The sequence below is a fragment of the Ictalurus furcatus genome, chromosome 23, assembly GCF_023375685.1.
Source record: "Ictalurus furcatus strain D&B chromosome 23, Billie_1.0, whole genome shotgun sequence".
Classification (NCBI taxonomy): domain Eukaryota; kingdom Metazoa; phylum Chordata; class Actinopteri; order Siluriformes; family Ictaluridae; genus Ictalurus; species Ictalurus furcatus.
In genome coordinates this window covers 8,376,156-8,400,573 of record NC_071277.1, presented here as the reverse complement: position 1 = coordinate 8,400,573, position 24,418 = coordinate 8,376,156, and the positions used below count along the sequence as shown (strand labels likewise).

Here is a 24,418-nt window from a genome sequence, read left to right as displayed (position 1 = left end):
AAATGAGCGAGCGCCTCGGTGCTGATTGGAGACGTGAATTATTCATTCTGAACACGCAGAAACCGTTAGAGGAGACGGAGGTGAAGCGTCTCTCTGACTGACGCTGTGGCACCACATGCGGCAAAACTCCAGCTGGTGGCTCTCTTCCCTTGTGTGTGTGTGGAGACTAGCGGATTCAGAATTTAAGCTTTGCCAGGAGAGGAAGAGAGAGAGAGAGAGAGAGAGAGAGAGAGAGAGAGAGAGAGAGAGAGAGAGAGAGAGCGAGCGCTTCAGAGAATCAACCTTATTTTTATATCTTATTAATTTCGAGAGAGAAAGAGAGAGAGAGAGAGAGAGTGAGAGAGAGAGAGAGAGAGAGAGAGATGGCACAAGGTTATTCATGAATTTAAAAAGATGAACTTATTTGATTTTAGCCCAAAAAAAAGAAGGAAAAAAAACGGTGAGGAAACGACTGTTTACAGTTGCTATAATATAAGTGAGAACAGGAACTAACCTGGTTCAAGAACAACATTAAATGCAACAAAAAATAAATAAATAAATAAATAAACAATGTGGTACTCTATTTCATTTAAAAATATAATTTATTAACAACAAATCATGAGCTGTTCCAAGAACTTTTTTTTTTGGATCGTCAGTCACATGTTACAGGAAAATAATCAGATTTAGTCGTTGATTATTTTCCTGTAACAGCAAAACACAGCACGAGTGTTTAATTCCAAACTGATAAGAGAACAAACAAAGAAAAGGAAAAAAAGAGTGAAAGTGATGAAGGTCAGAGAGAAAGAGAGAGACATGTGAAGGTGACACGAAGAGACAATTATGGATAAAATGCAGTGCTGGTGATGCAGTAAACGTAAAGGATGTGTGAACACACACACACACACACACACACACACACACACAAACACACACACACACGAAGACCCGAGTGTGAAAAATCCACGCCAGAGAGTGAGGAACTCCAGTCAGCCGGGAAGAAGGGGAGTAAGGAAGGAAAGAGTGCTGATATTTGGATGGATGAGTGCAGAGGCAGGAAGAGGAAAAAACCCCAAACGGCGAGAGCTAAAGCGCTCCCCCGTATTCACACGCTTGATTTCACCCCTTAATTAGAGTCATTCATCAGCGTGGAGGAGAGATGAGGCGGCCGCGTGCCACGACACACCTTGCCACCTGTCAAAATTACAGCTCTGGCGTTGTGCGCCATTCCTCAAACAGTTATTTTCTACAAGCCTGGCTGCGTCTCACAATTCACTATTTACTACGGTCTTGCCCCTGTTGCTCTGTTGCTCGCTCGTTCTCTCTCTCTCTCTCTCTCACACACACACACACACACACACACACACACAGCGAGGAGGAGGAGGCAGTCATAATGTCAGTGTCAGACAGTGCTAATGGTCATTAAGCTGCAGATCAATCCCAATTAAAGACCATTAGCAGTTTTATTACACACACCATTATTGTTTCCATAATTCAGACAAACAGTCGTGTGTTCGTCCTTGACAGCCGAGCAGAAAGAAATAAATAAATAAATAGTGCCAAGCTTTTCGACCGTGACCAAAAAAACACAACAACAACAAACACACAACACTCATTGTGACTCAAGGCTCGATAACACCGGAAAAAAAAATACATTACAGTTTTTATTTCATTTCTCAATTTAGGTCGAACTAACGTTCCTCACACTTACGCCATGCTGCTGAAGGAAAACACTCAGTGCCGGAGTTACTCTTACCACCCTGAAGTGGATTCCTGTTATTCTTTTACTACAACAGCACGTCCTGAAGCGTTTTATCCCCGTTATACCACATTGACCTGACAACGATTCGTATCTTTTATTTACTAATTTACTTTAAGATTTTTATCCATGAAACAGGATAGTTCCTGTTCTCACTTACGTTATGGCAGCTTTACATTCCTTCCTATTTTCTCTTGAAGTTAACGAGACTAAAAATCGCAGCGTGTCCTGTTACTAAGAAACCGCAAAAAGCGTAAACTCCTCCATCCTGAAGATGAACTTCACTTTCAGATTAAATGTTGGGGGAGGGGACAACAAAAAAACCCTCACGTCTCTCTACACTACACTAAAATTTCACGACAACGATTTTTCAAATCCGTTTACGTCCCTGTGAACGAGCTGTTGCTATAGGAACGGTTACGTGTTAGCAAGAGCGCATTAATTATGAATAACCCTGCGATTTGCAGGTGCATTACAGTCAGAGCTGCTGTGGTCGAAAATGAATCAACACCTTCTGACCAATCAGAATCCAGAATTCAAAAGCGCCGTGTGTAACGATGAGCGAATATTTTCTCTGCTTTTGAGGCTGGTGTATAAACTGAAACAGTAAAAATTAAAAAAAAAAGACATCACATGACATCGGCTCCTGATCGTCACATGACCACAAAAAAATGTGAGAAACAAATTTAAACATGAATCTGGAAATTTTAACAGAGCGGCACCGCGTGTAACACACTTCACTTCCGCTCACGTTTATGGAACCGGTATCGTTTTCCCCGCCGCTTCTTGAGAAATTCGGTCGCGATGTTACGGATGTTGAATGCATCTTTCAGAATCCTGCTCTGATCCGAGGACGAGCGGCCATCTTGAGCGCCTTTTTGCTCGCGTCTTTCTCGCCCTACGCTTCGTTTCCACCTTGAACATGTGCTGTAGATGTGAAAGTATGCAGTTGAGAAAATAAATAAATAAATAGATAAATAAATAAAACCACAGTCGCTCTTAATTATCGGTGGATATTAATAACACGGTACATATTCGTCTAAGGAGTAAGCATCCGATTATGGTAAATTTAAAAAAAAATCCTAACCAGGGGCCTAAACAAGGGCGTATTTAAACATCCCCCCCGCCTCAGATATCCATGTCTTTAGGTAGCAAGAAAGACAATTCATAGCTTTGGAAATACAAACATACTTCACCGTCAATTTCATTTTTTTCCATAACTCTGGAAGCCCACGAAGGAGATTCAATTAGGCTTTCTGACTGGCGTGCTGGCATTCCGCCGGGTCACGCAAAGGTTAAAGAATTCGGTGCTACAACAAACACGATTATGCCACTGTAGCATTTGATCAGATGTTGTGTTTATCATGCGAGTCTGAGCCACGTCGAGATCTCAAAATAATCCCCTTCGTCCTGCAGGTAATCGTAGGGCTGTTCCAACCCCCCAATCCCCCCATCCCCCCCACCTTTATTTCGAACACTTCCAGAAGGGAAAAAAAAAGAATAAAAATGGCGATGTATGCTGCACCGGAGCGAGAGTCAATGATGCCGAGAGCAGAGTGCACATTAAATCATTTTTATATAGTGAAGGTACGGGTAACGTAATGTCATTTCCTTCCCTCTTTCCACTGCTCTCTGTTTCTCTCTCTCTAAAGGAGTGACTGAGCGAGAGAGAAACGAGGGGAGAAATAATCAGATATTTAATTTGATAAGTCGGGAGTTCAGGGTCCGTCTCTGTGCCTGAGCTTCGTACTACGTACGACTTTATGCACTGTTCTGTACATTCAAACGTCGCCGTGCGTCGGTGATCAGTTAATTACCCGAGATACACATTGGGAATAAAAAAAATAATAGTAATATAAATAAATAAATAAATAAATAAATAAATAAATAAAGACGAGGCGAAAGATGTCAACTTCCACGGTGCATTTTGCATGACATCGTACACACTCAAGATCACGTTAGCTTAGATATGAATTGAGATTTAGACTTTAAGGAGACTAGAATCTTCAAAATCATTAAAAAAAATAAATAAATAAATTCCACAGTTCATGTTTCCGAGCTGTAAATAACGACTTTATTTACTTTCTATGCTAATGTCCGACTGTAAGCAACCCAGAAATCCTGTCTCTTCATCTCTAATCAGTGCCCGGCCTGAATGCCAGATTGGGTGGTGGTGGTGGTGATGGTGTGTGTGTGTGGGGGGGGGGGGGGGGGGGGGCAAAGAAGAAGAAAAAAAAAGAAAGGAAAAAAAAACACACACACTCCACAACAGGGAAAGGTGAGCATGTGAATAATGCATGAAGAGTTTTATATAGGGAGTGATGCTTGTCAATCAAGACCGCCTAAATCAAGACGACGCGGATCATTTCCATTCAGAGTGTCGGATATTCAGGTGGAAGGTGCAGCTCCAGAACCGGGCATGCTTTATAAAAAATAAAAAAAAGTTAAAAAAAGATACAAAAGGAGTGTTTAGACAGGAGGGATATCCCTCGCTGTGCTTTAATTACAGCCGGCGAGGCCTTCGGTCTCATCGGCGGAGCCCCGATAACTCGAACGCACGCATTCAATATCTGTATTTACATGCCGGGATCACTGAGCAAACAAGCTCATTTAAAAGTTCATATGCTAATGGATGACATTTAAAGCAAACTTTACACGAGAAAAGGACATACAACAAAAGGCTTTGATTCTTTTTTCCTTTTTTTCCCCCTCCCCTCTTCCCTGCCGTGAAACTTGCAGAGCTTTTCCATATTCATGAAAAAGCCTCTTAAACACGAGGAAGCTGTCAGAGTGGCTCTTACCTTTTATCGTTGATCCACCCCCCCACCACCACCCCCCTTGTGCTATAAATTGAGATCTGTACAAATGAGGAGATTTTAGGAGATGGTTAGTGAGGCTCAAGTGTGTGTGTAGTCGTGAGTTGATTACACGGACTTGCTGTAGGTCATCTCAAACACGTCCACCGTCACGTAGTAGAAGTTACTAGCTGGAACTCTTAATGAGCTAATACAGGTAGGATAGATTAAAAAAAAGAAAAGAAAGAAAAGACTCGTCACATGTACAATCAAAACATTTCGTAGTTAACACAAACGGAGAATACATTCTTTCTGACGTATTTAAAAAGTGACTTCTTTATTGCATTCATCGGCGTTTGACTGGTTTGTGAAACGTATTAATAAAAAAATTTAAAAACAGAATAAAAAAAAAATTGTGTGCAATTGTTAATATGGTGACATTTTCTATTAAGAGACATTTATGGAAGGAGTCTCCAGTGTCAGCGCTTTGTAACGGTCAGACGTAAAGCTGCAACTAAGTTTCCAGAAGAAGAATAGTTTACACTTCTTGCGGTTTGGTTTCTACCGAAGGAACCTTCTTCAGGAACTCACGCAGTAGGTGCATTTTCACGCGAGGTACTTTTTCAAGAATCCAGAGACTGCCATGTTTCCACCATAGGTACCTTCTCAGGAACCCAGGATATCTACCACAGAAAGCTTGCAGGAACGAGTGCAATTCTATCAGAGGTAACTTTTTAAGAAGTTAGAAACTTATAACAAATGAATTCTTGCACATTATTTACAAATGTAGGAACCTTTTCAAGAGCCCATAAACTGAGGATCACAGAAACTTCAGGTGCGTTTCCACAACAGGAACCTAAATAGCGAACTCAGCAGGTGAAGTTTCTATTCAAGAAGCCTTGTCAAGAAAGTTGTTGACTGGTTTGTGAGAAGTAATAATAATTTTTTTTTTAAAACAACACCGAAACGTTTTCCGTCCGAGACCTTTTCCGGATTTTCTCCTGCGGCTCTTTCGACACCCCCCTCCTCCTTTTCCCGAGCTGAGAGTTATAACACAAAAAGAAAACCACAATGTCAACCAATTGGAGCTCACTTAAGCAACCTTGATGATCGATTGGCAGAGCAGTGGATGAAGCGGGGCGCGTATCTGCAGCATGCTGTTCAAACTGCTCGTTCATTAAAACATGCTCTCCCTTATTGATTTTGGCTTAAGTAATGAGAAAGCTTATCCGAAAATCTTTAGCGTTTGGGCTCAAGTTAAGGAAATCGATGCCACCGTTTCCCCATTTGAACAGCAGATGTGAATTTTATGTACAAAAGACAAGATAAACCCAGAATCGGATAAATCAATACGCGTTTGTCGATGCGATATAGAAGCCCGTGAATGGAATTTGGAGTTAATTAAAGCTAGATGTAAACATATCAAGGCCAATTAGTATAGTCATATCTTTTTTTTTTATTTTTTTTTAAATAATTAGTCAATCCTGAAAACCTGGACGAGTCGACTGTGTAAAGCAGTGATCATGAAGCATGTTCTTGCAGATTCTTCTGGTTTAATCAACCGTTATTTTCATTAAAAAGAGAAAAGCATACGTTGGGCAATTTACATTTTAATTGGAACCATTTTTAGGGGGGAAAAAAAAAAAGATTAAAAAAATACCCCCAATGGCATTCGATTTAAATCACATGTTGGGTTGTCACCATGAAACAGAGGGCGTGGCTTATCTGATTGACAAAAAAAAACGCTACTAGTGAGATAGATAAACCAAAAACGTGAGGTTGGGAATTCCTACTCTTCATCCTCCTCCTCCTCCTCCCTTCGGTGCCACCATTGGTGCAAAGGCTAAGATCCGACACTAAGCTACATTTCCCAGGGATCATTTCCTCCCTCATTAATATTCATTCCAGCCTGATTTGGAGTACATGTGCGACATGATGAGGTTTTGATGTATGCCATGTCTCATGCTTTAACGCCACGTTTCCTGGAACGCGCACACGCTGAAGACTTTCTCTTGTCAATCTTCAAAAATAACACACGAGAGACGCATAGAGACATACGTGTTTTCTTTTTACCGTATCCCATCTTTCATCTCTTCCAAACTCCCCGAATCTCAAAACATTCCATAACGCAGGACTGGTTTAATCACATGTAAGGAATAACACCGGCTTCTCTGTGGAACAGTCACGCCTTTTCCAGCTGCAGAGATGATAAAAAGTATTTGTTTTTGTTTTGTCAGGCTTCCATCTTTTTCCAGGAGCTTACACAGCAGGTACATTTCCACCGTAGAACCCAGAAACGCAAAACTGGCACATTTCCACCAGTGGCGCCTTCTCAGGAACCCAAAATATCTACCCCAGAAAGCTTTTTCAGGAATCCAGGAATGAGCGCATCCATTTCCATCACAGGAACTTACAACAGATGAGCTTTGGATTGCAAGTTTCCACCATTTTCAGGAACTTCCATATTATTTCCAACGTAGTGACCTTTTCAAGAACCCACAGACTCAGGAGCGCAGAAGCTCCAGGTGCGTTTCCACCACAGGAACCTTCTTGCGGAACTCAGACAGAGGGTGAAATTTTTATTCTTCAAACCGTATCAAGAAATGCAAAACTGGCATGTTTGCACCACTGGAACCTTCTCTGGAACCCAGAAATGAGTGCATTTTCATCACAGGTTTCCACCATTTTCAGGAACTTGCACATTATTCCCACTGTAGGAACCTTTTCAAGAACCCAAGACTAAACGTGGGAATTTTGGGTTCTGATTTTAGTTTCTGGATTCACAGTTCTTGGCTTCTTGGAGAGTTCCTGCTTCACTTCAACACTAAATAACGTTGATTGGTCTAACCGAGTTGCTAAACCGACGTAGCGCTCCTTTACAGGTTCAAATCAAAGCGTGATTAAAGTAAGTTTCCTCTGAGACACTGGGATCACTTTTAAAGTAAATCACTTAGACTAATGCGATGCCTTCGAACGCTATTTCATCTTTCTCTTCCTGTCCTACGACAAAATCCAAAGTTAATCTGTTTTTCCCTTTACTTAAGCCAGACACCTCCATTTGCAATTCGGATGAGATGGATTGTAATTAGAGGCCAGATCATTTTATGCACACAATCAGACGATGGCGCAGGATTGACGAATCAGCAAATCTGATGAATTATCGTTTCATGGCGATGCGCTCCCATTAGGCCGTGTTGGTGTGCTTTTTAGTCTCTAATGCGTGGACCTCCAGCCCGGTTCCAAGCTCACGTTGCCATTAGTGAACGTAATGGACACTTCTTATGCAAAGTGGCCAGGAGCGAAGGCGACACGGCAGAAATGGGATTAAAATATTGCAACCTCCTCAAGATCTGAGTGAGATGGCACCATGGCGGTGCACTCTCTCTCTCTCTCGCTCTCTCTCTCTCTCTCTCTCTCTCTGAGAGAATGGCGCTCAAAAGCAGTCACTTAATCATACTGTTATGTTTTTTTAACATGATTGTTTTTTTAAACCTGCTTACCTCTACTAATACGACCTAACAACTTTCCGCAAACGTTTTGTTTGTTTGTTTTTGCTGCTTAGCATTTTCACTCCTGTGTAATAACATTAAACATTGTGCTTCAGATCGGCAAAAGACCCGACACTGGAGACTCCTTCCATAAATGTTTAAAAAAAAAAAAAAAAAAAAAAACTAAGAAAAACAAAATGACCATATCAACGATGACAATTTTTTTTTTTTAGCCGTTTATGAAGCATCTTCCATAAGGGATACAAATCCCTTTAAACGAGCTGTTACTATAGAAACCATCTAAACTGCTGCTACTATACGACATATCAATATCATGGTAAATTATAATCAAATATAATTATAATTATCATAATAGACTTTTCTACGTAGTCACAGATACCATGATTTAATTTAATTACAAACTGACAAGCAGCTGATTTGATGTTAAACTTTTGTATTTAATTTTTACCAAAAAAAATTCTTGACTAATATATATAATAATTTATATTATATAATATAATGATTATATATTATAGTATTATATTATTATTATAATTTATATTATATTATTAATTATATTATTATATTAATTTATATATATATATATATATATATAAAAATTAGACATCAAATAACAGCACCACAGAACTTTTGGTGATTCATTGTGGCTCGTTGAAATCTCAGTCTTCAAGAATCAGGAAATTATTTTTGTTAATCTCATCACCCCATCCCCACCCCTACTTCTGACCAATCAAAACCCAGAATTCAACAGTACTGTAGTATAAATAAAGATAAAAACATTAAACTGCACAAAAAAATGATACTGGGTAGTTAATAGGCAGAAAAACAACACTGATATGTATTGAGATGTATATTGAAATGTGTGTGTGTGTGTGTATAAAATGTGATGCTAATAGTATGTCTTGTTCAGTGTATTAAAATCTGCATTCATAGTAACACCGTTTTGAATGCTATTAAGAAACGGGGGGGAAAAAAAGAAAAGGAAAAAAAAAAGGAGTCCTCTTTTTGGAAAACCCTAACTTTTGTGATGTAATGTTACCCGCATCAGGAACAGTGATCTTTTATTTATTTATTTATTTATTTATTTATTTATTTTATTAAAACAAATCCAAACAGTGAACATGTTTTTTTTAGCTTTAAAATAAGCTTTAATTAAAAGTATTTTAGATCATATTGCTTTTTTCTTGACTTTACATACATTTTTTCTTTATATTTACATACGTGACCTTGAAGAAATCCAAAAATAAGTAATTACATTGCTTTCATATTGTGATAAATAGATTACGTTATTGATTACATTTTTTATGAAGTAATTTAACTGTAACGGAATACATTTTTAAAGTAACCCTCCCAACCCTGTACTTAATATATTATATTATATTATATATATATATATATAAATATATATATATAAACTCATTATTCCATCTATGTTGCAAACTTTCCAGCATTCAGCTTTGGATTTGTTATTTATTATTTATTAAATTTTAGAACTAATAAAATTTTAATTCTTCTTTTCAGTGTTATAAAAAAGAAAAAGGTTTCAACAAACAGCATCTAACGAGCGCTTGCTAATAAGATAAATATATTCCTTCAATCGCTGCCCCTGGTGGCTCAATCATCTTCCAGCTTGATGAAAATTACGGCGTCTATTTAGATGCAAATACAAATTAGCTCTCGCTGTTGCCCAGATTAGAGAGCGCTCTTAGCGAAAAAACAAGAGCGTCTCTTCTGAAGAGGGCATCTGCGTCCCGCTCTCAACATCCTGCCGGGAAAAGAGCGACGGACTGAAGTGAAGAGAAGAGCGCGAGGTGGCGGTGCCAAGAGAAAAGCTGGAACCGTGACAAGCTTGAAAAAGAGTCCCAATAGGCCACATTATGGATTAATTAGCGGGTGAGTGGCATCTCTCGGAGGACGTCGCGACAGCCTGGAATTACCATAAATAAATAAATAAACAAACAAACAGACGTGGACCACCTGATGACGTTGGAGTGTAATGATATTCGCGCCTCGTTATGATTACGAGGTACACACACTGCGCACAAAAGGGATTCATTAGTGGTATTACGAGTTCATTTAAATGTGGGAATAAAAGCAAGAAACAGACGTGCGACAACATGTTGGCAAACTTCCAGGCGTTGATCCTGACACGTGAGCGCGTTCGAGAGTCCCTGACGCGTTGCCAAGGTTAACGATATTATTGCGGTTATTTGCATATTTAATTACGCTCCCTGTTAAGGATAAGTGCTGTTTATTCAATTTGCGTCGCTTTGTTGCTGGCACGTTTTCAATAAGGCTCAACGAGCTAGACTGATATGGGGGGGGGGTTGAAATTAGCACACATTCATCAATTCAGTACAACAGATGCTAACAATCAGGTTCTTTCTCTCAACAGGATCTCCTCAATCTTTCATTATCATTATTCCATTTTAGCGTAATTATCCGGGCGCCGTCTCGGGTCTCGGCTACCGCGAATACGTTTAATACGTCACCGTTATCGAGTGAACGTGATTCTCATAAAACACGGCCGAAAAACGCTCAGAAATTAAGCATTTTCTCATTAGCCGAAGGCTATTGGACTTATAAATTATTCATCTCTTCTTCACAAAGGAACATTAATCAATTATGAAGATATATAAAGAAATTAAACACGGGGGACGACACGGGCCTTTTCATATTAATATGCAGACACGTGGCAGCGCCACCGCTTCCCGATCAATACGTTCCTGATTAATTTGGACAATTCGCCCGACGACGTGATCTCGGGTCCAGGCTGGCCGGCTTGTTTGTTTTGGCTCGGCTTTAATTTTTTATAACATGTTAGGGAAATATCACCTTTTCCCCGCACTGAAAGCCGTGGCGTCATAAAATGCGTGAGGACCTCGAGGGATCGCCGCCGAGAGGAGGCATGCGATTGGTTTGAACCTCGTGGCACTCAAATTTGTTTTTAATGCATTTTTAAAGTTCTGTTGGCATTCAGGTGCACATAGGGAATAAAACCCATCCATTCAATGTGTTGACCCTGTTCGTATTAACAGATGAGGCAAATCTGGTGCAACATTCGGCTACGAGTCGGGGCGCAAAGTCGCACGAAATACCACAGGGCCAGAACTCTAGGCGGAGACACTACAAGTGGAATATTATGGGAAAAAAAATTAAGCAGGAAGAAAACAAAACTTTTATATTTTACCTGCCAGACATGAGCTCTCTGGGAGACGAAAAAAATTTTTAACTGGCTTGATCCTTGCTTTTGTTTCATGCTAAACCTAATTAAATAATAAATAAATAAATAAATTTTAATGGTATTAATTGTATTGTAATAAATATATTATTTAATATACTATTTTTATTTTATTCTTTTATTTAAAATACATCAACTATTTTATTTGAAATATAACTGATTTACTTATTTCTTATTTTTATGTATGTTTTAGCACATATTGAGATTTGTGAAAAATTCACATTTTCCCATTCGGAACATTTAGGACTATCTACTGCTGCTGCATGTGTGGGCGGAGTTATATACGAGCACAGTTAGTGATGTCATTAAAAAAAAAAAAAATTTAATCCAACCACATCCATAATTAGTTGTATCTGTAAAGTTTTAGCCCATTCAGGCTAAGCTAGCAGGCACCGCTACTGTAACTAACATGGCTAATGTTAGTGATGATGGATATTGGTGGTTGTCATGGTAACGCCATATTCGGATTTGAGAAGGAAAGTTAATTTGAGAAGGAAGGACGCTGAAATGTAATCGTGAGAGCCAGTTTACTAGCAGTTAGCTAGCCAGCGGGTCAATTATCAAGCTAACATTAGAGGTCTATGTAGAACCTTTATTATATCATATTATATGTAAGTGAATGAAAACACACACGAAGTTGTTTTGTTATTGTATCACACTATACCGTGTCCTCCAGTTGGAGTGGTTTGTAATGCACAGATCCAATATACTGTATTGACACACCTCCGACTTTTCCCCCAACTGTTTACCTTCACTTAAGACGATGACATCTTGAGATTTCCCTCAATCGGAATAAACGTCATCGCGCCACGTTTTCAACCGTCGTCTGTTAAGAGTTTCTTTCAGGATGTCAGGTTCGTTCCCTGCTACGACACTAGTGATACGACGTGCCTGATATGAGCACTTATTTCTCTGCGCATCGTATTAGAACAGGCCGTGAAAGGAGCCGTTGATGAGGTCAGAAGAAGATGCATAAAAAGGATGCGGTGCTATTATTCACCTCCATTATTCCGGTCTTTCTGCCCTCGTTACCGTCCGAAGGCAACATTAAAATGTTTATCTGTTGGCCTTTAAAAACGTGCAGATAAATCCAGCCTGCGTCAAAGGTAGAGCGCTGAAAGAGAATTAGAGGGAGCTGAGAGAGGTCTTAATATTGCGTTGGTACCCCGCAGGTGATGCTTACGTGGCCCACCGCTGAGCCGTACGCTGATTCATCAGGAAAAGCTGCTTAGAGACACGGCTTGGTGTTGGAGAGACGATAACACCTCTCGACGCCTTTAATGAACGTTTTGATGAAGAGAATTAAAAACTTTTTTTTCTTTTTTTTTTAAAAAAGAGATGCTGTGAGTGTAAAAGCTGTGTATGGGGTTGATTCTGATTGGCTGGAACATTTATCAGATTCATGTTCTATAACATCAGCGATCATTCAAAGTAGGGCTGGGCGATATAATGATAAAATATCCAGATCATGATATTGTGTGTATCACGATAACTTTTTACACAGTTTTTGGGGTTTTTTGGTACCAACAATAACACTGGAAGCAGATTTGAATCTCTAAAATTGTAAAATGTTCAAGTTTCTATTTCTCTGGCATAGGCAAATTATATATATATATATATATATATATATATATATATATATATATATATATATATATATATATATATAAAAATATCGTCCCACCCCTAAACCTTTGCCTTAACTTGTTCGTTTGTTCTAATACGCTACCGTTTCTATAGTAACAGCACGTTCGCAGGGGCTTTTGCGGCAGACGATTTACATAAACTTTCGTCATCTCACAAGTTCTGATGAAAGCCTTACACAAATCCTGCTTATGAAGGTGTTGCGAAGGCCCCTTCGAGAAACCGTGTGAACGTCTGCGTGGTACAAGTGAAATAAAACACTTCGGGACATGGCGTTACAGGAAAACAATCGACTCCAGTGCGCTCGTCTATACGCGCGAGGTTCAATCCTGCTTTGTCTGTCACTTATTCCAAGCGTGAGCTATACGGTGTAGTAATGAGCGGTCCTCTGGGATAAATGACTTCAGCCTCGGTGCGACTGTCGTGTCCTTCTCCGAGCTCTAAGCACGCTCGTAGCGCAATATCTCATTACTCCCGTGTCCTGGTTCCTCGCCGCTGAAATACGCTTCAGCTAAATGACTACATTTAAATGTAAATGAGACATCAGTAGAAATTTGTCAACGGGGAGAAAATTTCAGATCCTGTTTCTATCGCAGTACAACTGCAATTTACTGTAAAACTGTGGCGTGCACGCGCATGTGGCGTACCGGAGAGAAGCGATCGCTTCCTTTAAGGTTTTAAAGGAAAACGCCAAATGTGAGAAGCTCCTAAAAACAAAATTCCCCACCACCCCTTCACGTCTCATTTTCCAGCGTCGTATTCCGAGGTCCCAGAATCCACTGCAGTTAGCGATCTTTGAGGGTATTGGAGTGAACTTTGAAGATCATTTGAGCAGAGTGTATAGATGAGAAGGTGATCAGAGAGCTGGACAGACTAAAGCGCCGCTGCATCGCTCTCTTTCGCTAGAGATGAAGCGAAGGCTAAATCCCACTGCAGTGTTCCGAGTATACAGAAGGCAATATTTCCAGTATTCCCTGTAACAGTATTCCTACAGCACTGTTCCTGCGGTATCGCAGAACTCCTATTCACTATTACATCACATCTAACACTTAGTACTGTCTGTCTTTGATTTATTTTACTCCACACTGTGATGATTTATAAATCAGGTGTCAGCTAGGTTTCTAAATCATCTCATTCTACGATCTAATTACTGAAATAAGGAGTTATATGAGGCCACGGTTCTCACAGCGAGGTCAAGGGTCCAGAATGTGTTCATCTCGTTAATGGTGTTATTATTGAGCTGTTCCAGAAATCAGCCTGTTCGACTCGTTGCTTGAATTGGATGGGTCTAATTCATTAAACACATTAATAACACAATAACTTCTAACCTAAATCACAATTGTTATTTTAAAAACTCGTTCTGTGAGTGAAAAGTTAATAAAATAATCAAATAAATTAAATAAAATAAAAACTCCATGGCTCCAATAAATAGCCTACAAAAATAAATAAATAAATAAAAATCTCTGCGCACAATTAAATAATACTTATATTATTTAATATTTGTGTTTTTTGTGTTGTATTATTCTTTTTTTTAGCAGCCTGCAAAACATTTGCGATGTGAGGAATACATCACACCGAGTCGTGGCATTATAGAAAAATAATCAACAGCAGGGTGGTGTAGAGAAGTGATAGACAGACAGACAGACAGATAAAATGATAGATTCTCAGTGTACTGTATCTGAACTGTAAGAAAAGCTGGTTTGGGAACAACTGTTTCCAGCTGTTATAATGCAAGTGATGGATGGATAGATAGATAGATAAATGAGTAAATGGATAGATAGATAGATAGATACTCAGTGTACTGTATCTGTATTGTTTTCCTTTCACTTCTCCCATCAGAGTGGGTGTAATTTTTTTTTTATATTTAAGAGAAAAAAAACTAACCTGCTCAGTGTGTTTTCGCTTCTGCACCACGCTCGGCTTACACACCTCCTCTTTACACACCTCCTCCAGAGCTTCTGCAACCCTTATGCCCTGCAACTGCACACACACACACACAGTTCTGAAATGTAAAACAAAAACCATGATTTTTTCGTATCGAACAGGTTTAGATTGAGGAAAAAAACACAGTTTATGTGAGGTTTTAACGTCACAACCGTCTGTTTGTAAACGCAGAAGCCGCAGACAATAAAACAGTGGTGGGGTTTAATTTGGTGACACTTCATAAGGAGGTGTGGGAAGCAGTTATTTTAAAAAAAAAAAAAAAAAAAAAAAAAAAACGCCTGCTTGGGCACCACTTCGAACCTCCGGGGCACGCGATGTTAGCGATTCGTCACATGCAGCGAGAGTCGTGTAATACATAACACACGCAAAGCTCAACGCGGCAAGTAATACTGCCTCCACTGTTGCTACAGCGTGCCTCTAGAAGATGGGAGAGAAGATAACGAAAAAGCAGCCTGTAGCTCCTCTACCTCATTCTTCTCTGGGACTCTGTGGGACAAAAGCATCTTAATTTCCTCTTCCAGACGTCGAATAATCCTGTTTTTGGTCTTCAGCTGATTCCGCAGATCCTCCACCTGAGCCTTCATAAGGTCGCCTGGCTTCTGCCTGCAAGGGAAAAGGCCACGGAGAATATTAAACACGAACTGCGGATCTCAAAAAACACGCATGAAGACCCAAACACAGCCGCCCGAGCCCCCAAACCAAACCTTCAGCAAAGAAATCACAAGTTAAGAAAACAAAATGTGCGTACACAGCAGTAACGGCTAAAACGAAAAAGAAGTGTTCACGTTAATTAGAAATAAGATCGTTTTATCGCACTTCAACGCCCTTTTCTTTTAGACTGTACGTCATCAACGGATATTCCTTAAAAAGTCCTGAATAAGTTTCCTCTTTCATCAACGTTACATACAAACAAACACGACATGACGTATGGACCTGATTTACACCACAACAATGCTGAATGCTTCTGATTGGTGTTGATAAATTTTCTATAACAGCAGCTCAGATTAATCACACGTCTATATTATTATAACGCGCTCGTTCATATACGCTATCTTTTCTATAGCAACAGCCACTGGCACATCACTGTAGTACGATATAAACACTTCGGGACGTGTTTTCGTCGGAAAATCATCAAATCTGCTTTACGACACGAAACATTCTCTATACACTGTCCTTAGATTACGGTTACTGCTATACAGTTTTGTTTTGTTTTTGTTGTCTTAATTAACATTTACAATCTCATTGAAAGTAGCTTTAGTAGATAAAGATAGGGCTGGGTGATATGACAATATAATATCAAGCTCGTGATAAACGATGTCACGAGAGACTTTTCTGAGATATCGCTGCTATCGTGATTGCTTTTTTTTAATCAATTACAAACTTAATAGATGTGAATGGAGGCAGCTGATTACTATTATTTATCTATTTTACTTAATCTTTACATTTGTAATAAATAAATAAAAATTGATGTTATATCGTCCATCTTTTCTTTGTTGTTTATTCTTGTAGAAGTTAAATAAAAGTATTTTTCAACGTAGAGACACAACGCTGGGCATAGAAATGTCATATCGCCCACTCGTATTCTCCGCACTTGCAAAACAGTGTTAATTTTTTTTCAATTGCTTTAAAAAAAATGTTTTAAAAATTCCCCAAATTAAATTTGAACTTCCTGTTCTGACAGGATAAGTGTGAATTTTTAGTAGCTATGAAGCAAAAATAACACATTATTTGCTCATTATTGCTTTTCAGTTAAGAAGAAAGAGAAAAAGAAGAATGAGAATAATAATAATAATATGATGATGATGATGATTTTCGGTCTACATTAGGTGAAAATAAATACAGATTTCTGTATCTGATGAAACCATTACTGATCGTGGACTCGGATTACAAGAACATGTTGTAGATACCAAAAACAGAAGGGGGGGGGGCATTATCTGGCCTTGAAAGAATGAAACTGTTACAGGTGCGATTTTATTTTATCCCTAATGACACCTTTCACGGCTAATTCAAGGCTAATTGTGGTTCCAGGACGTGATAAGCCTCTAATGAGAACGTCTTAATGAACCTCCCAGTCTGCGTTGTGTACTCCGGATGTTTTTTTTCTTTTTCCTCCCTTTCTCTTTCTTTTCTCCTCAGAACCTCCTGCTGAGAGCCACAATTATGATGCAGCGGCTGGAGCGTTCTTCACTCGGGCTAATTCTGTGTGGGTTCTCCAAAACTTTTCCCTCCATCCTGTATCGTTACTGTCACAATATCATACGCAATGTGTCTCTCACACACACACACACACACACACACACACACACACACACACACCCCTAGAAGAAGGGCTGTGACATGCCGTAAACACACGACACACTGAAATATAAAGGCAGGGTGACAACACCACTGACATCATGATAAATTACACACACTATTTACAATACATCCGTCTGAAACATTGGGGATCTTTTTTTATTAATAGCAATTCTTTAAAATAACTTTTTCTACATGTGTGTTATTTTTCCTTATTTTCAATGTTAAATTATTTATTTGTTAGATAATTACAATCTCTGCTTGCAGAAAACAAACAAACATTCTTGATGCTGAAATGTCATTCAAATGTAAATTACTTTTTGCAAATGATTTTTATCCCTCCTTTTAAGTGTTACAGAATTTATTTACTTATTACAACAATTACCCACTCTGCTTGGATACAGCTTTTATTTAACATGAATGTTTTTAAATTCATGCTAAACTGTTGCGCATTTTTATAAATTTTCACCCTCGTTTTCAGTAGGATGGGAAAAATAAATAAATCAATTACTCAATTCTGCATGAAAGCCACTTTAATTTGATGTTAAAATTCTGTAGCGAATCTTTAAAACTAATTGTAAAATGTTAATTTTACAGAACTGTTTTTATTTGTCCATCTTAATTATTTTAATTATTTATTGTTAAATTATTGTTAGATCGTTACAATCTCTGCTTACAATCAGCTTCGTCTATTCTTTAAATTTATAAAATGGGATTTTTTAAAAAAAGAGTTTTTTGTCCTTTTCGGTCTTATATAATGCATTTATTTCTTTTTATAATAACTTAGAAGCAACTTATTTGATGTTAACATTTTGTACGAAGTTTAAATTGCGAAATGTTTTTGTATTTTACATTTTTCCCCCTCTTTTCAGGGCTGAATTCTTTCTTTCTTTATTTATTTATTTTATTTTATTTATACAGAAGTGGCATATTTAATTAAAACATTTCGTATTTAAATAAATATTTAAAGTCGATAATGTTCATTTGAACAGATTTATTCTCTCCTTTTCAGAGCTAAATTATTTATTAATTGGAAGCAGCTTTTTATGGGAAAATTGTTTTTCCTAAATAACTGTTTTTTATTTTTTTCTTATTTAATCTTTTTTTTAATACAAACTACTTGGATGCAGCTTATTTCATGTAATTGTTCTTCTGAATCTTTAAAAACTATATATATATATATATATATATATATATATATATAAACAATTACAAACTATGATTAGAAGCAGCTGCCTTGATGTTAAAGTTTTATACCTTTGATTAAATAATTTTTTACTTGTTCTAATAATAGCAATTATATTCTAATACCTATAATACGTATAATTATTATTTGGTTAGAATAATGATCTGCTAGCAGAATTAATTACAGTGATAAATGTTGCATATTGCAGAAATGTCTTCAAGTATCGTGATATTAGATTTTTTGTCATATCGCCCATCCTTATGGATTTGTATGATGTATTCTCAAGGTTAAATTGAAAAATGTGTAGGTCTGTGTATAATGTATAAAACATCCTCATATAGTTCACGGAGTTCATGTTTGTCTAGAAGAAGTCTCGAATTTTTCCTGCAGTCTGAAGCAATAAAACAGAAAAGAGGCATGGAGCTCATCAGCGGCGATAAACAGGGAGGTTTATGGGGGTTTTTTGGCAGGTTTTGGACAGCTGATCCTGCGGGGCCGGGCAGCTGGAGAGAGGAAAATGAAGCGATGGAGTGCTAGTTGAAGGTTGAGGAACCCGCCGAGCCCGTGTTCCTCATCTCCTGCCGCGGTTCTGAGAAGCGTGCGGCCCTCGAGTCGCTCCTAAACTTCTCTGACAGAGCAGGCAGGAGGCCCGACTTCCTGACGAGATGTGCCGAGCTGCTAGCGACAGCTGTCACGCACCGTGCCATCAGCAGTCACAGCCCATAAAAACACCTGTCTAAACGTACGCCTGCAAAAAAAAAAACCCCTAAAATTTCTAAAACAAATCCACGCTAATCCACGCTTTATTTGAATATGTAAATTCCACTTTATAAAACAAAGACTGTCGTCCTGCGCCATCAGACACGTAGACAGATAAACGTGTGACGAGGCGAAGAAAGTGCCGAGGGACGACGCGCTGTACTCATCAGAAATAAGAAAACAGGAGCTGAGGACTGAGGAATCGGAGGTGTTGCTCGAAGCAGATGAGAGTCTGGAGGAGTTAAACAAAGAGGTAAGTTTGTAGGGATGCCGAATTCCTTTTAAATATTCTTTCAAATTATGGGCAGTGATGTATTTCAGAGCGCTTCATCAGGGGATAAAATCCTGCTACGTTCAAACGGAAGAATGTACGAGCTCAGTCAATAAAAGACAACGTTCTGAATCTCAGGGAAGGGGGAGGAAAAAATACAGCATATGGCACTGACAGACTGTTGCAAGCTGGGTAAAAAAAAAAAAAAAATTAAATAAAATAATAAAAAAAAAAACAGCTCATGTCTCTGTACTCAGGGACTCAAAAACTCCTCCACTTTCAGAATGTACAGGAGGGGCAGGGAGCAGGAGTAGGATCCGTGTTAGGGAACAGGAGCATGGGTAGTTGCAGGGGCAGAAGGAGGGAGCAAGGGCAAAGAGCAGGAATAGGATCAGGGGAAGGGAGCAGGAGTAGGGAGGAGGAAGAAGGAGCAAGTTTTTGGAGCAGGAACAGGGAGCAGATTGTCCCACCCTGGTGTGTAAAAAAAGTCCAATCTCTGTACTTGGTGGGCAGACCGCCTTCACGGCACACAGTCCTGACAGGCAGTCAGTGGAGTTCAGGGGCCCAGGGAGTTGCGCAAATCGACTCCTGCACCCACAGGGCATCCATTTAGCCCATCTGTACAGCGTGTGTGTGTGTGTGTGTGTGTGTGTGTGTGTGTGTGTGTGTGTGTGTGTGTGAGAGTGAGAGAGAGAGCGCGCAAGAGAGAGATGTCAGTATGTGAGCAGTCATGCCGCCTCTGATGCCAACATGATACGCAATTAATCATTCATCATGACATGCATATGCTCACATCGATCACATCACATCACAAGCTAAAGCCGGCTAAAACCCTGACGCAGGACTGTTCCAGCTCTCCATACTGAGAAAATCTCACCTTTCCCTCCTGTAAACCTATGCACTGCTCACCAGAAAATAAAGAAATCAGGTAAATAACATTTAACATAGAAGTCTAAGTCATAGAAATTAACATAGCTATCAGACCTCTTGTGCTTCACATTAAATAAATAAATAAATAAATAAATAACTTTTCTTGTTTTTTTTTTGTTTTCTTTAATTTATAAAGAATAAGAATTAAAAATGTAAATAAATAGGCTCAAATAAATGAACGCATCACAATTACTGGCACAAATAGCTCATTTTCACACGTTAGTGGTTTAATGCGCTGTTGAAACAGGAAACACAATTTCTCTGATATAACATGCCACGCTAAGTGTCGTAGAAAAAATGGCTCTGAGATAAAATTAGAGCACTTAATAAATTACATGGCGTCACCCTGACAGATGGTACAACCTGTTATATTTAGCAACTAAGTGTCTTAATGATCGCTGGCTCAGCGTCGTGCGTTGCGAGAAACGAGATTGGGGGGGGGGGGGGGCATGGTGTGCTTCGCTGCCCGTGAAAACGCCATCGCGATTTTTCATACTGTCACTCTGCTCTATTAGTGAAGCCTAACACAATTAGTTATGAATATGCAGTAATAACATGCAAATCATTCCCCCTCCGAGCTGCCCCCAGGCAGAGGTCCGTGCCTCCCAAAACCCAATTCTTTCTACATCATTACAGCAGCTTGGCATAATTCATCAAAAAAAAAAAAAGAAGAAAAGAAAAGACACGCCCTCAACTGAAGTGGCAGCGAACGTAACCACTCGGCAACTGTTAAGCGTGTGGCATTAACCACGCAGTCACATCACGCCGCCTCGCCGCTCTGCCACTTGTGCACGTCTCCCTGGGGTAATGTCAGACACGACGTCGCAGTCTGCCACAACAATTAACCCTCGTGTTAATTAGGAGGAAATGTCAGGAGCGCAGATGGTACGAGCTGGCACAGCGCCATCGCACCGACTGCTGCTGAACGAGCCTGACAGCTGCTCCGTCACTCCAACCATACAACACACGTCAAAACTTTCCAGCTGGGAAACCCTCGATAAGCGGTGTGTGTGTGTGTGTTCAGGGGTGAGGGAATTGCTCAGCAGCACAGCAAAAGGATCCGTTACTTTTGATCACAACGTAAGAACGTCTCGGCCTGGCATGCACGAAAATGACCCGAGAGAGTGAGAGAGAGAGAGAGAGAGAGAGGGAGAGAAAGAGAAAGTGAGAGAGAGAAGAAGTGAGAGAGAGAGAGAGAGAGAGAGAGAGAGAGAGAGAGAGAGAGCGAGAGAGAGAGAGAGATGGACGCCTGGTGCTAGAAAACAGGAAGCAGATGTGTCCACAGGGGAGTTAAAGAAAGGAAAAACGTGTTAATACATTGGAGTGATCCATCAGTGTGAAGTTTAAATAAATAAACCTTTATGATTCTAAAACTTTGTGGCGTGAGTTAATATTAGAAATATATTATTTACTTGCCACTGAGTACGTGTCAGATCTTTTTAATAACAAGGATGAAATTTTAAAAAATCGTAAAAAGTAATGAGGACCATAGTGTTCTAGTTCAACTTAATTAATTAATAATTCTTCATGATTCTAACTTTATAACTCAGTATATGTAAAATAAAAATAATAATTATATTTTTAAGTTGAAAAGTGAGGACCGCTGTGTTACGTCTCAGTTGATTATGTAATTAATTTGATTGACAAAGTGCATTTTAGATAATGAATAATTAAATAAATAAATAGAGCCATGTAATTCAACTGTCACAAATTAAACTTCTGAAATAAAAGCACTTTTTTAAACTTCTTATAAACGTTACATTGATCTGTGTATGGATCGAGTCAGAGTTCAAACCCAACACAAATGATTTATTCTTAACTGGGCGTTATTTTGCATCGGATTCTGTGTAACTGCGCTCGCACTGCCACTACGCTCTGATTCGTGTGACTAACGAGCGAAAAACAGCTGCTGTGCAACTCCAAACATCTGCAACGCAAATGATTAACGGGGGGTGGGGGGTACCATAGTACACGATCACCTTAAAAACACACAGTACAGACCATAGCACACAACCATCTTACAAACACAGACCGTAGTGCACGACCACCTTAAAAACACACAGTACAGACCGTAGTCCATGACCACCTTAAAAACACACAGTACAGACCGTGGAACATGACTGGCTTTTTACCCAAACACTGCACCATCCACCACATCCACACACTCATTAACACACACTCATTAACACCACCATCAAAAACAAAAAGGGCAAAATCTGCCTTCTGCCTCAAATGCCTTCTGTGAGAAGGCATTTGAGTCGGTCTGGCATGAAGGACCGATGTTTAAACTCATCCAGTCCGGTATCGGAAGGAAAGTCTACGATCTCGTTAAATCGATGTACCACGTTAATGAGTGTGCAGTAAACATTGGACAGAAAAGAACAGTTCTTTAAACACCCATGCCCAGGCCCGCACACGGACACACACTGAAACACCCCAAATCCAGACTGACTACATTTGAAACAGTTGTAAAGAACATGCATACTGAACAGTGGGAAAAAATGAAATTAAATCCCAAACCAATTTAAACAGGTACTAACCCCTAAACAAAATCCATTTAGCTGAACATCTGAAGAACAAGAACCTGAGAGAATATAGAGCGGGTGATCACAATTTAGAAACTGAAAAAGGAAGACGCACTACAATCTATAAACTCAGAGAACAAAGCCTCTGTAAACACTGTGAGCTACAGGAAGTAGAAACAGAGACACACTTCACTCTGATCTGTCTAAAATATAACTGCATCAGACAGGAATATTACCGTAAATTCACAGCCATCGTCCCAAACTTCTCCTCTCTGGGTTTTAGGGTAACAAGAAAGAAGTGCACGGCTGCAGCTACGTTCATATCCACACGTCATTATACAAGAAACACAAATCACCTCTAATCTAATCTAATCCTAACAATGTCTATTAGAATAGTTCATATACGTAAAGGTATGTATGTGTATTTATATATTTTAATCAAAGACATGCAGCTCTACCCATTTTATTCATCTTTAATGTTTGTTTTATTCATTATTGCTTTTTTATTCCTTTATTTGTTATTATTGATTGATTGTATATATATGACCTCGGTATTAATTTGCTTTGGCAACATTGCTAAAACAGTCACGCCAGTAAAGCACTCCGTGAACTGAACTGAGAGAGTGAACAGACATAGCAGAGACAGAGAGAGAGAGAGCGAGAGAGAGAGAGATAGTGAACAGACAGAGCAGAGAGAGAGAGAGAGAGAGAGAGAGATAGTGAACAGACAGAACAGAGAGAGATGGTGAACAGACAGAGCAGAGAGAGAGAGATGGTGAACAGACAGAGCAGAGAGAGAGAGAGAGAGAGAGAGAGAGAGAGAGAGAGAGAGAGATGGTGAACAGACAGAGCAGAGAGAGAGAGATGGTGAACAGACAGAGCAGGGGGGGGAGAGAGATAGATAGTGCACAGACAGAGCAGAGAGAGAGAGAGAGACAGAGAGAGAGAGAGAGACAGTGAACAGACAGGGCAGAGAGAGAGAGAGAGAGAGAGATGGTGAACAGACAGAGCAGAGAGAGAGAGATAGTGAACAGAGAGCAGAGAGAGAGAGAGATAGTGAACAGACAGAGCAGAGAGAGAGAGATGGTGAACAGACAGAGCAGAGAGAGAGAGAGAGAGATAGTGAACAGACAGAGCAGAGAGAGAGAGAGAGAGAGAGAGAGAGAGAGAGAGAGATAGTGAACAGACAGAGCAGAGAGAGAGAGATGGTGAACAGACAGAGCAGGGGGGGAGAGAGATAGATAGTGCACAGACAGAGCAGAGAGAGAGAGAGAGACAGAGAGAGAGAGAGAGACAGTGAACAGACAGGGCAGAGAGAGAGAGATAGTGAACAGACAGAGCAGAGAGAGAGAAATAGTGAACAGAGAGCAGAGAGAGAGAGAGAGAGAGAGATAGTGAACAGACAGAGCAGAGAGAGAGAGATGGTGAACAGACAGAGCAGAGAGAGAGAGAGAGAGAGTGAACAGACAGAGCAGAGAGAGAGAGAGAGAGAGTGAACAGACAGAGCAGAGAGAGAGAGAGAGAGAGATGGTGAACAGACAGAGCAGAGAGAGAGAGATGGTGAACAGACAGAGCAGAGAGAGA

The 24,418-nt window shown here is 39.5% G+C and overlaps 1 protein-coding gene across 4 annotated transcripts in view; it reads right to left on the bottom strand.

Annotated features, from left to right (window-relative positions):
* LOC128599865 (trichohyalin-like) overlaps window positions 1-24,418 on the bottom strand; it is a 123,809-nt gene that overhangs the window by 80,868 nt on the left and 18,523 nt on the right. For all 4 annotated transcript variants that reach the window (XM_053611878.1, XM_053611880.1, XM_053611882.1 and 1 more), the window contains 2 exons: window positions 15,336-15,471; window positions 14,809-14,904 (listed from right to left, as the gene is read on the bottom strand). In XM_053611878.1, the coding sequence (XP_053467853.1) occupies window positions 14,809-14,904; window positions 15,336-15,471 (232 nt within the window). The remainder of the gene's footprint in view (window positions 1-14,808; window positions 14,905-15,335; window positions 15,472-24,418) is intronic.